Genomic DNA, 12,696 nt, shown 5'->3' with positions numbered 1-12,696 from the left:
TAATAATTGTAAATATTGTTTTATGGACATTTTACCCTATTTAATTAATATAGTCTTCTAATAATTTCTCTCTCTTTGTCTCTTTTGTAAAACAAATTTTCAGGTTATTTTAAGGTTTATATATTGAAAGGGTAAAAAATGACACTTCCTCTGTGTGGCTGGATGTTGAAACATTATTATCAAGATGTAGATTATAGCATGTGCTATTTCTAACGAATTTGAAGAAAGTAAAAGGTAATTGTGCCAACAAAATAACAATCAGTGCCCTGAAGACATGGCAATCAATGCGCTGTTTTGAAGGGAGGCTCAAATGAACTTCCATATTTACACCAATAATAAACAATTGTGAATTTTTGCCAGGTATGCTGGATCCTGTATGCTGCCCTCCAGCAATGGGATAACAAAGGTGTAATCAAATTGACAGACTGATTTTCAAAAATAGTCTGATGTCATTTGAACAACTAATAAGGAAAAATCAGCCCCCCAAAACAAGATTTTTTTCTGTTTGCTTGGTTTTTCAGGTATTTTTAATGTATTCATTTCTTGCAATTTTTGGGACATCTCTTGCCAAGTTGCCTTTTTAGCCATGTTTTCAAAAAGAAATCGAACCTTTTTTCAGGTTTCAAAGGTTTAAATGATTAAGTTCATGTGAAAGGCTTCTGAGGGCAGCACAAGAAAACTAATGTCATTCCGGGTTTCAAAGGGTTAATAAAACAACAACAGCATTTTGAGTGCTACAGTTGAAATACTCAGACATCAAGTGTCATACTTCTTGTTTTATACTCTTTTTATTTGCCCAGCACACTTTTTACTTGGTGAGAGTCACTCAGCTCTGACAACCACTGTGTCAGACAAGCAGCTATCAGATCCAAAGGAAACCCTTTTTATTTCTGGTTTCACTCCGAAGCAGAGATTGGATGGCTATAGTCACGTTTGGCCGCACTCGCCATGTTGGACCATTTAGGTCGGAAAAGCGCTCTTAACCTCATGTACCAATGCAATGGACTTCTACCATCTTTATGGTCCCGCTCATTAAAATTAATTGTCTGGCTGTAAAAAATAGATTTCCCCTTTTTATGTTGCCTTCTGGATTGTCTTATGCACTTCAGATCTAACATGAGAAATAGCCGAACTTTCATCCTTTCCCCTCGGTGATTCACTTCTTCTTTTTCTTCAATCATATATTTTGTGTCCCCCCCTTTTTTTCTTTTTCGTCAGAACTCTTGGCATTCCTAGAGGGAAGGCATGAGTAGATCGAGGCTCTCACTGTAGCAACCGTTTCAAATACACAGCAACACACATAAATCACAAAGTTCATACTGGGCGAAATTTGAAATATTACAGTGTAATAACATAAGATAACTACCTGCAGTAGATTAGGTCATTACTTCTTTATATATGGTGTTAATTTATATGTCGAGCCATCTAAATAGCTATAAATGTGATTTAATATCACCATTATTAGATCCTAAATTTTAAAGTTTTAAACTGAGAAAGTTATTGAGAAGTGCCCTCATTTAATAGGGCGTACTTTTAAGAGATCTCCTAAAAAGCACGGCCTGCCCCTTTAAAAGTACGCCCATCAAGCCTTTGCCTTTTGATCAAACCCCCCTACCCCTCTGCCATAGGCGTGTTTTTTTAACACCATCATTAATGAGCCTCACCTCAACATCTCGTCCTCTGCGAGGTGACAGCCCGTCTTGTTGGTCCCTGGTTCGAGCCCATTACCACCGGGGTCTGGGAGCGGACACGGCTTTGTAAGACCCTCAAACGCCGCGCTCCTGACCATAAAAATACAAAGAATGGGGCTCTGGCGTGCTGCTCCGCCCTCATTTACCTTTTTGACTTCTTTGTGGATGCCTAGAATTTGCACTTTTATAGGCGGTGGAGGTCAGGTGGGCGAGGTCCTCGGGATTATTTACCCCTGTCTCATTCACAGGAGCGCCAACCTGCCCTCGCCTTCACCCTCACCTGGGCAGCTCTGGGCCTGTAAAGCACAAACACGGGGAGAAAGAGTAGGAAAGGAAAGGGGGGGTTGCTCTTGATGAACTCACAGATCTCATCACCTCTGAGTGTACTGTACCTCCACTACCGTACGCTGATGATTGACGGGAGATGCTCCGGGCGATGTGTTTAAAGAAGCCCCAGGGTTTTTCTGTGGGTCCTCTGTCTGCGAAGTTTACGATCCGCATGGCTGACTCCAAGGCCGAGGGACTCTGCCAGAGCTGTGGTGGATATCTTGTGCTATTCTTCAGCCAACAAGTATATCTCCTTACTCACCAAGGCCTTATTAACAGAAAGTAGAGCTTTTTGTCTGTACAAATCTGCTTAAGCAGAACCAGGACTCACTCAGTACGTTTACATGCACAGCGAAGTCAAGCTACAGTTAGAGCTCGATTAGGCCACTTTAATTGGACCACTGTCCTTGTCCCAGTATACAAGCACTGGGGGAGAATCGATTTATTGACAAAAGTATGTCCAACTCAGTAGGAGGCGATATGCCCTGTTTCAGGTGGTTACTATAGACCTATATTATTTTATGGTCAATGCTACAGAATAAATCATAATGCTTATTTACAATAACTTTGGGGTAGACAACCAGCACATCACGTACATACAGTACTGTGCGAAAGTCTCAGTCCATCATAGATTTATTGTTTTAACAAAGTTGTGCTGAGGATATACATATATTTATTTCTCAGTTTCTTTATTAAGATGCAAAGAAAGAATACAGAGAACATATATAATGCTTTAAAACACCAAAAAAGTCAGACCACAATCGCTTCTTCAGACTGAAGTCAATATTTAGTGTGAAAAATGGAATCTTGCGGTCTTAACAAAAGGTAGCTCAAACAATCAATATTGAGCTTTGAACATGTTTTGAATGCAACGTGCATTATGCCTAGGCCAGTTCAGGGCAGACTGAGGTGTATCCTTGAAAGAGTAGCTCGATTCCCGACTGATTATGTCAGTGTGTTTGTCCGACTTTGAGAAATCCGATTGAGTGCAATTTCAGTCGGACTAACATGTTTACATGTGTTTCAGAAGTTCAGGTTGAGTCGGACTAACACAATAATTTAACTTTTTCTAACATTATGTAAACATACTGACTGAAGTTTCGAGTCTTATTTTCTGGTGTTTGTTGCTGTGAAAAGCGACATTAGCAGCTTCCTCGCCAGAGGCCTGTCCGTCCCCCTGCTGCCACAACGTCTTCTGGTCCTCCCCATTATCTCCCACTCCCTTGGCCTTGCTGTTTGGTCCCTGGCTTTTATGGCAGGGTAGGAGAGGGCCATAAGGAAATGAGGCGACCCCAGGGTCACGAGTGGAGTCAGGGGGCTGGAACCGGACCACGGCCCTGCCAACCCCACTCTCTCAGGGCCGGTTCGGGTCGAGGCAGCCAGAGCAGAGGAGATGGGGGGGCGACTGTGGACAGGGTCCCCTCCATCCTTGACCCCGGCATCATGTGCCTTTAATTAAGCCCGATTTGAATATGTTTACAAGCCCCAGTAGTCTTAAATCTTCCGGGTCTTTGCCCCCTCTTCCGTACCCCTTATTCCACCATCCCCTCATACCTCCAGTCCTTCTTTTTCTTCTTCTCTTTAATATGGTGTCAGACATCTATTTATTATGCTGGTTTAACTGGTTTTCAGGACCGGGTTACAAGCTATTTGGGAAAAACCAAATAGGATTTGAGGGACACCCCTCTAAGATGTTAATCTGTTAGCGATATGAAAGGCCGCTCACCCCACTAAACCCCCCCACCACTGGAACCTGGGGGCCCTTTATGGCCCCATCAGGCACCCGCATGGACGACTTACTGCTGACCTTGTGACCTGGCAGTTGAAGCCATATGAGGAGGGAATCTTTCTCTTGTCCTCTTCCCTCCTCCTCTTCACTTCTGCCTGTTTGTACCCTCAGAGCCCCTGATGTTCTTTACTAGTAGGAAAGTTATTAAAGTTATCCAGTTATCATCTATCGCATTTTCTTCCAAGCTCTAGTTCATTGTTATATCAGATGTACCGAAAGAAGATAAAACAGTTGGTCAGTATTTTCCGTTACTTGGTTAATTAAGGATAAAAGCATTTGTGTATGTATGTGTATATATATATATATATATATATATACTGTAAATATATAAGTTTATACTTCCTCCTGTTCCTTTTCACACATATAAATGCTGTTTTTGTTATATTTACATGTTTGAGACAAAGACACCAGTCAAAGCTGTGTTTTCTTAAATTTTCTAATCATTGGGTCTAAAATAGCTGTGTAATCTAATTTCTTTTAATATTTTTGGTGAGTTTGGCGTCTAAGCCATGTGGCAGTATATAATGAGATCTCCTCTTATCTCTTCATCTGTAACAGGCACCATTTATATTCATTCTCTCACCCCCAACTGGTCTCTCGTGTAAAAGATTTACACACAGCTCACCAGCCTTTATTAGGGAGGTACCAGCGTGTTTGCTATACAACAAAAAGTCCTGCGACTGGCTCCATCATATTAAAAATTTACACGTAACTAAAAAGCTGTTACAATTGGCTTACTAGCATGTTAGTAGCTGAAAAGCTCGCTGCAAAAGGTCTGGTCCCAGGGAGTTGGGTGGCTAATTGGATCGGTTGGGTTAAATAAATGTTTGAGTTCTCCCCTGCGCTGGGGGGACCTGGTGGCAGGAGCCTCTCATCTTAGCAGAGGAGAAAAAAACAGCGGATGAAAGGGAGAAGGGAGGGAAATAAGGAGGGAAATGAGCTCATTTATGATAACATCAAATTTGGTTCTGAATGTTTTTTTTACACACAGGTGTCACAACGTAATTTACACATGCAATAAGGACAATAAAAACAAAGAAAACTGAATTATTAAAGTAACATGTAACTAGGTGCTGTGATATTTACATTTAATCTGAACTTCATCATTGCAGGTTCCAGATCCAAAGGGGAACCAGCGACCCCAACAGCTACAAGAGTCTGGGTGATTGCTTCCGGACCATCTTCCGCAATGAAGGGTAGGTTATCCATAACATTCACTTCCAACTACAGGACAAGAAAAAGGTCCTGAATTAGTCATACATTTTCTATAGAGCACCAGTGATGTCAGACTTCCTGTTTGCTGAGTGCAGGGAAAGAGTCATTTCTCTGTCTACACTCAGAGGCAGATAGCTGAGTGATTAGGGTCCAGTGTGTCGGATTTAGGGGCATCTATTGGCAGAAATTGTGCGTTATACTCTTAACTACGTTTTCCTAAATTCCTAATCACCTGAAATTAAGGATCATTGTGTTTCACTATATTAGAATCAGCCATTTATATCTACACAAGGAGCAGACTCTTCCACAGAGTCTGCCAGGATGTTTCTACAGTAGCCAAGAATGGACAAATCAGACACCGGGTCGGGACAGGGTCATTCACATGGGCCACCATAGCTCTCCAACACGCTTGGCACACGGGAAGTGGCACTGTTCTGCAATGTCACAGGTAGATGCCACTAAATTAAAAAATATAAGAATAATTTTAGAACTCAAAATATGGTGATGGAAAGAAAAAGTTGAAATGCACAAATCGCCAGTCCATAACCAGCTGACAGTGTCCAACACCACGAAGGTCCACCATGTCAAAATGTGCATGAGCATTTAGAAATGCAGCACTATGCACTACATTGAATTGATTTAACTGGTATTTGCTGTTTTTGTAGCTTCCATATGACAGTACATTACAGAAATACCATGTAGGATTTTCCTAAAGAACAATGAATAATCTCGTACAGAAGTAATGTCTCTCAGTCATAACCTATGATGCACGAGAAGAGTGTGGTAGTGTATTTTTCTGGAGAGACTTGGCCCTCTGCCTTTATTTTCTTATTTTATTCTTATTTTCTGTGTTCAGGATGTTTGCAGGCGTGCGCCGCCACAGCACTCACGTGAGGTCGGGCTTTATGAAAATGTAGTGACCAGGTACCAAGCAGCAGGCTTCAAAGAGATGCAGTGCCAAAAAGATGCAAATGTAGCGTGGTAAAATGTCAAACGAAATTACTGCAGTTGGCTTTTACTTTCACTATCACTGACAAGCATGTTTACCAACAGTAACTGACAATCCTGCATATTAAACCCTTAAGGGCATCAAAAAAGCTGCTGAGGAAAAGATGTAAGTGGGAACTAGTGTTAGGCTAGTTTCTCAAAAAGTTATTTATTGAACATTACTCGATACTTTTAAAAATTACTTTTACGTCACTTTGCAACATCATCACAAATCGTAGCCAGTTAACAATAATGTAGCATACTACCTTACATATGCCTTTCTATCAGCACAAAACAAGGAAAGGAAGAAACAAGTAGGCTATAAAAGAGGTTGGCCTTTCTAACACTGCATAGTACAAAATCACCATTAGATAATGACATACTTAAAAGGAAAAAAGAAACAAGTTTAAATGGCGTAAAACTGCATTTAACACACTTTAGTCACTAGCTCACCAAACCATGGCTTTCTAGCAGACTAGTCCAGCCTAACTGATGTGCTTAGTATATCTAAAGAGGAGGAGATCCTCACATCATTTTTGGAGCAACAAGTTGTCTGACAGTCGGCACAGAACTACGCAGGCTGAAGAGCCTCTCCTCGGGTGCGCTAGATGGCGTTAATGTTGTCGGTCCGTCTCATTTTGTATCTGCCCATTTTACAGATAATTAAGGAACATATGTAACATAAATAACGACATACTGGTAAATGTTTGACTGACAAATGTAATATGATTACACCCATCACTGGTGTGAACTGCATCTGTAGTGAAACAATATGAGTCATGTCTGTTTATTTAAACTGGTCTGTTGGCACGGTGGTCTGGTGGCAGGAAAGCTGAAAGCGTTACAAGTTTGGATGCTTTTAAAGCAGCCGTTGTGTCTGTCAGCAGCCTGCAGAAATATCCTGCAGCACTGAACCTGTCTTATCACACACTGCACCTCACACTGGAGAAGAGTGCAGCTGTTATAAAACAAATGTAAAACTTTGCTGACTAACTAAAGACAGTCGTGCTGCCACGCTCCCTCCTCCTCTGCCTGCCTTGTGACAGGACTGTGAGACAGTGCAGGTGCAGGGGAAAGTGGTTGCCACTCGCTCTGTTTACGGCGAGTCGACAGCTTTACAGCGGATATAAAGTTGATCTGCTGCGAGGTGTGAGTGAGCGCACGGTGAGAGGCCGCCTAGTGACAGTTGGAAATCCTACGTTGGCTGTTGTTCAACAGTCACAGCTATCCTTGTACAGTAGCTATGCCCTCTTCACCCCCCACACACCCACACATACACATGCACACACCCACACACACTGAAATTGTATGCCTTTGTGCCTGCATGCTTTTTGGGTGTGTCCCCTGGGAGTAGGTCCACATGAATTTCCAGATAACTCTCTGTCACAATAAAATGGTTGCCAAATTGCATGCCATCAACAGCAACCAACTATGACAGCTATTTGACTGTCAGCTCACTCAACAAAGCCGCCGTACGTGTCTGAGAGTCCCCACAGACAGAAGATCCACTTTCTCATCGACCAATTATCACTAACAGTATATTTTTGCAGAGGCTGTAATCACTCTCCAGTAGCACATCGCGGATTACCTCCAGGCCAAACCACTTAGTTATAATTTATACAAATAGTGTTAGGCCTCACTGTTGTAGAATTATTATTAAAAATAAACATTTCCCGTCAGCTGGTGGCAGGACTGGGCTAACACCAGGCCTCGCTCTCTCTCTGAGGTGATGAGGGAGGAAACTTGAGCTCGCGGCTCCAACTCTGTGATTAAACTGAGGAAAGACATGGAAATGTGCTCATGTATGACACCATCTCTAAGACAGCCTGAAGCCTGGACACAACTTTTACTTTTTCTATAGCAGCAGGATACATTTTGAGTGCCTGTAGTCAGGAAATGCGTGTTGTAGTGTGGATTATTTCTGTTAAAAACTCAAAATTATACATTAAATCTAGTAAATATAGCATGAAATCCTGCTCATAAGTGTGTGACAGTGTGAACTACGCTCACTAACACTCGGTCGGTGTATTGCCTTACAGGCCACACTCCCTTTTCTGTTGCATGTGGGTGCAGCGGCATGAGCATGTGTTAAGTGTTTCCGTCTGGAGGGAAACAAAAAGACTCTATTCTCGAGCATTCTTTACCAGTGTAGTATCCAGAGACTGGGTCGGGACCCAAAGCACGGCCACAGAAATATTAAAAAGGTCCGCGCATTACAGCAGAGCTCGTTGGCACGCGTACAGTAGATCACTGACTAATGCCTGGAACCAACAGTGCAGGGCTGAAGGCAGGGAGGTCGGCTCCAGCTGGGACCACCCATCCAAAATATACATACATACATACATGAAAGTGTGAAGAAGTGCAGATAAGTGTGTCCACCAGATTATATAGCAGATGTTTTGCTACATTTAAACAGGCATGTTATGTGTGTATCATTTGAAGGAATAGTTCAACATTTTGGGAAACTTATTGGTGTTTGCCAAGAATTGCATGTTGATTTTTGGCCTCCGTCCTTGGAAAAAATATTCTTGGAAAAATCATGGAATTATGTGTAATGAAATGATACAGTAATCTTCATTAGATAACCTACCACAAACTGTTACAGCAAATTTATTTGCTGTAACTGTTGACGTGACTTAGCTCTAATATACACCAGTGCGTTCCCATTTGTTTACTGTCGTGTACATTTATTCATTTTTTTCCCAGGTTTCCATCTCTCCAGCCATGTGTACCAGCTAGCTGGTGTTGTGTTCGAATAGAGTTTGAATCTGATGTTTGTATAACGATGGGCAAGTGGTGCAAGAAAAATAATTTCCCGATAGTTCGGTTTAACATGGATTGTCACGAACCCAAAGATTCCACATTATGTCCCATTAATATGTTTAAATTTTGCCACATTTTTGAGATTGAGCATTTGACATGGGCAGTCTAGGGCGTTCAGTTGTCTCTCAGGCAGATGCAGCCAATCGATGGCACTACAGAGTGGAGTCAAAAGTTTCTGACAACAACAAAGTGATTGTATGTAATATTTATGCATACAGACTACATACAATCGCTTACATATTTGTATGTAGTATACTTGTATTGCAGTATAATTATAACAATTTAGTTTACACAATGTATTTTAGACTTATTGTAGGAACTACGCAGGAAATTCCAGGATAAAACAAAAAGACCCAATCTTGCCAACATTTATGCCATATGCATGAACAAAATGTGCCAAACAGTCCCAAAGGGTGAAACTTTTTTTTTTTTTTTAACTTTTCTGTGCTCACTTTGGATATGAATTAAAAATCATTTCTGCTTCAGGATGTTCATGATACACCAAAGAAGTTTTGAGCCTTTATGTGGTGAATCCTGTTCACTGCTAATTGCTGTGTTGTTCCTGTCACTCTGGCAATGTCAAGGTTACATTAGATGCTGGGAAAATGAAAATATTTGCAGATGAAGCATGCCGGTTGTTTATGTGTTAAAATGTTCCCTGGGGCAGCTCATATTTCCCGCAGAGTTGGATTTCCTCAGAGCAGTGGTGTGAATATTGACAAGTCTGCTGACGGAAATTATCTGTTACTTAATACATTCACACATTTTAACTGTTAAAAAGTCTGAATTTGTGTGTTGTGATTATTATCGGCCAGTGTATTTAATCGCTCGTGTCCGTGCCGACCTGTCAGTGCTACGCTCATCTCTAGATGGATGGAGGCTGTTAAAAAAGGAAAGGTTTATGAAAATGAAAGACAAATCATACACACAAGCACATACAAACACACACTTACACACACACACGCACACGTATCCATCCACACCACATCTTTCCTTGCTCTCCATCAGGAGGCCATTTGTTTAGGAAAGCCAAAAAGGGATTTAGTGTGTATTTTACATTGGAAGTCAAATTAGGATTCAAATGATGGCTACTCACTAGAGGCCATATTTGCTCTGTAACAAATTTCACTCCTTCTTCATCACCTGGCGGCTCCACAGACTGACCACACCCGGGGAATCTGTGGCCACCATTTGCATGGACAAAAAGAGCAAAGGAAGGTCTTCCGTCCGACTGAAATAACTTGTTTACACAAGCAATCCGAGGGATTCATTTTGGCTTCGAGGTCTCATCCATAATCCCTCGCTCAGGTATTATTATGATGATGGCTTGATTACCCACAGCCAGCGCCACATGTGTAACTTCAGGTGTTGGTTGGCTCTGTCACCTGATCACAAGTGTTTTGATAATTAGTTGTGGTTCACTGCTGTTTTTGGGAGGCGGCCTCACTTGCTGTGGACTCTGTGCACACCGTAACAGCCTGTCCTCCCTCTCAGGTTCTATTCAGTGGAAATGTGAGCTGGCAGCAAACATATTTACACTTGGACCCAATCAACCAGGATCATCTCTGCTGATGTTGCTCATGTTGCCACAACAGAACTGGTGCCTCTTGTTCACAAGATACAGTCGGTCACGCCACGTTGTCCTCTTTGTCCACAGAGCTGTGTACACTATCAATATGAACTTTCTTGTACTTTCTCTCTCTGCCTGTGACCTGCCAGCAGCTTTTTGCCACTCTGCACTTGACGTTCACTGCTTTAAATTAGTTTGATGACTTAAAAAGGATAAGGCTGGTCATATTCAGTATACATGATATTGGCTTCTACACACTGTCGGTAGCTCTCAGTCCCAAGCCCATTCATTCTCAGTGAAGATGTGCATCTTTCCGTAGGGACTGTTTGGTGCATTTTACATGCTTTTCATTCTTCATTTTTTGATCATTTTGGCTTTGTTTCCTGCATATGGCATACATTTTGGCAAGATTTTGTATTTTTGTTAAATCTTGGAATTTCCAGGTCAGTTTCTACAGTAAGTCTAAAACAAAATTGTCACGTTTATACTGTGAAGTGCAAAAGAAGCACCATGAAAACCCATTAAACTCATTTACAACTTTTGATCCACAGCATACAAACATGTACTGTATTATTTCTGGGTGTTAGTTGGGATTTTGCCTTGGAATTTGTAATTTTTACTATTTTCCACCTGATGATGTCATTTTTTTACCATATTTGACATATGGAGAAAATACATGCTATTCCACCAGGTGCACTGTCACAGTCAGTGTTGCTGCAAATTAGTGACATATCCCAGGCTGTGATAATAAAAGAAATCTGCTTTGCATGTCGTATGTTAAATATAATTCTTTTTTTTTTTTATCTAAAAACATAATGACATCATCATGACAAAAACCTGGCATTCAGAGAGTTAAAATTCAGAAAATTAAGGATGATTTGATATTTATGATTGGGACTGATGCTGGTAAAAAAAAATAGAAAAAAATAGTTAAAAAAAGAAGAAAATAATATTAATGTATATTATTTTTTAAAGCTTAATTTTGAAAAGCACATTTTGTGCGCAGAGCAATGAGTGTGTGCAATATTAAACAGTAAAGACAGGTCATGAAAAAAACTTGAATTTTAACCTCTTGCCCTACAGGCCAGCATAAGGGTTATTAGGTAATAATGATATGTAAACACCTGTTGTGTTAATGTTGATTACTCATATAACATGTTGTTAGAAGCTACAGTCTTTGTGCTTCGATTGATGCAGACCATTTAAAGATACAGCCATCAAAGCAGGTAAAATAAACACTTCTGTCAGACAACAGCAAACAAACAATCATAACTCACCTATTAGGCCTTATCATAATCCACAGGTTGGTAATATTCCAACAAAAACTGTCCTTGTGCATTTGCAGAGGTCCAGACGATCTAAATCAATGACCTTTGGGCTTTTTAGGTGAATTAAGGGTAATTTTACAGTCAGGTAGAGTAGCAGAATTATGCAACAACAGGCATTTTTGCCATTTGGTGCCCATACAGTTTCCTAACAGCAAAGTGTTTATCCCGGCCAGTGTTATATAATAACCTCACTGATGCCATCCCTGTCTCATAGAAAGCTGTACACGTGCTTTTGCTGACAAGCTAAAGGATTTGCAACCTGCAAATATGACATCAGAAGCCAGAGAACCATGTTGACTGACAGAGGGGACTACCATTACAGGTTTTTACAGGAATATAGACACGAGGCACGTTAACATGCAGCCCGCTAATCTGATTAGAATAAGTTTAAAAGCCCAAACAGGTTAAATGTGATCCATAGAAACACCTCAATATGCTTAAACAGCCCAAAACCAATTCAAATTTCAGTCAGTTGCAGAGTGGTATTATAAACCTTTTTGTAAACCGACTAAAAGGACATTTGTATTATGTAAATGATTATGCTGATTCATCTCTGGCTGCGTCCTTACGTAAGGGGACCTGACAACGTATGTTTCTCCACTTCCAGAAAACGGCAACTTCTGTTGGTATCACGCTGTAGACAAGACGCTCAAGTGCTCGAGCAGCCCCGTAACCATAGTAACTCGCTCACTCCTGCCCAGGTGCCCGAGCAGAGAGGGAGAGAGCACTGCCCTTCTGTCAGAAGTTATGCTTTTCTTATTTTTCACTTTGAGAAAATGCACTTGTGGCGTGAGAGTGCGTGAAAAGTCTCAATAGCGTGTCTCATGATCACTGCAAGACTTGGCAGCCGTCTCAAGTTTCTATATGCATAATATTTGCTCATGTCACACAGCTGCTCTGTTTACATGCGTTGGCACATGTAAACACTTGATCATGTTGGAAGACATCTCATCTAAACAACTGACC

At 41.1% G+C, this 12,696-nt stretch overlaps 1 protein-coding gene across 1 annotated transcript in view; it reads left to right on the top strand.

Annotated features, from left to right (window-relative positions):
• The window catches only part of slc25a21 (solute carrier family 25 member 21), a 119,125-nt gene that overhangs the window by 87,093 nt on the left and 19,336 nt on the right, over positions 1-12,696 (top strand). Inside the window, exon 4 of the mRNA XM_042501311.2 lies at positions 4,920-5,003. Within this exon, the coding sequence (XP_042357245.1) occupies positions 4,920-5,003 (84 nt within the window). The remainder of the gene's footprint in view (positions 1-4,919; positions 5,004-12,696) is intronic.

The sequence above is a fragment of the Plectropomus leopardus genome, chromosome 14 (assembly GCF_026936395.1).
Source record: "Plectropomus leopardus strain MGB_pleo_1.0 chromosome 14, ASM2693639v1, whole genome shotgun sequence".
Classification (NCBI taxonomy): domain Eukaryota; kingdom Metazoa; phylum Chordata; class Actinopteri; order Perciformes; family Serranidae; genus Plectropomus; species Plectropomus leopardus.
The sequence above is the reverse complement of the archived record's forward strand: the minus strand, read 5'-3'. Positions and strand labels throughout refer to the sequence as shown.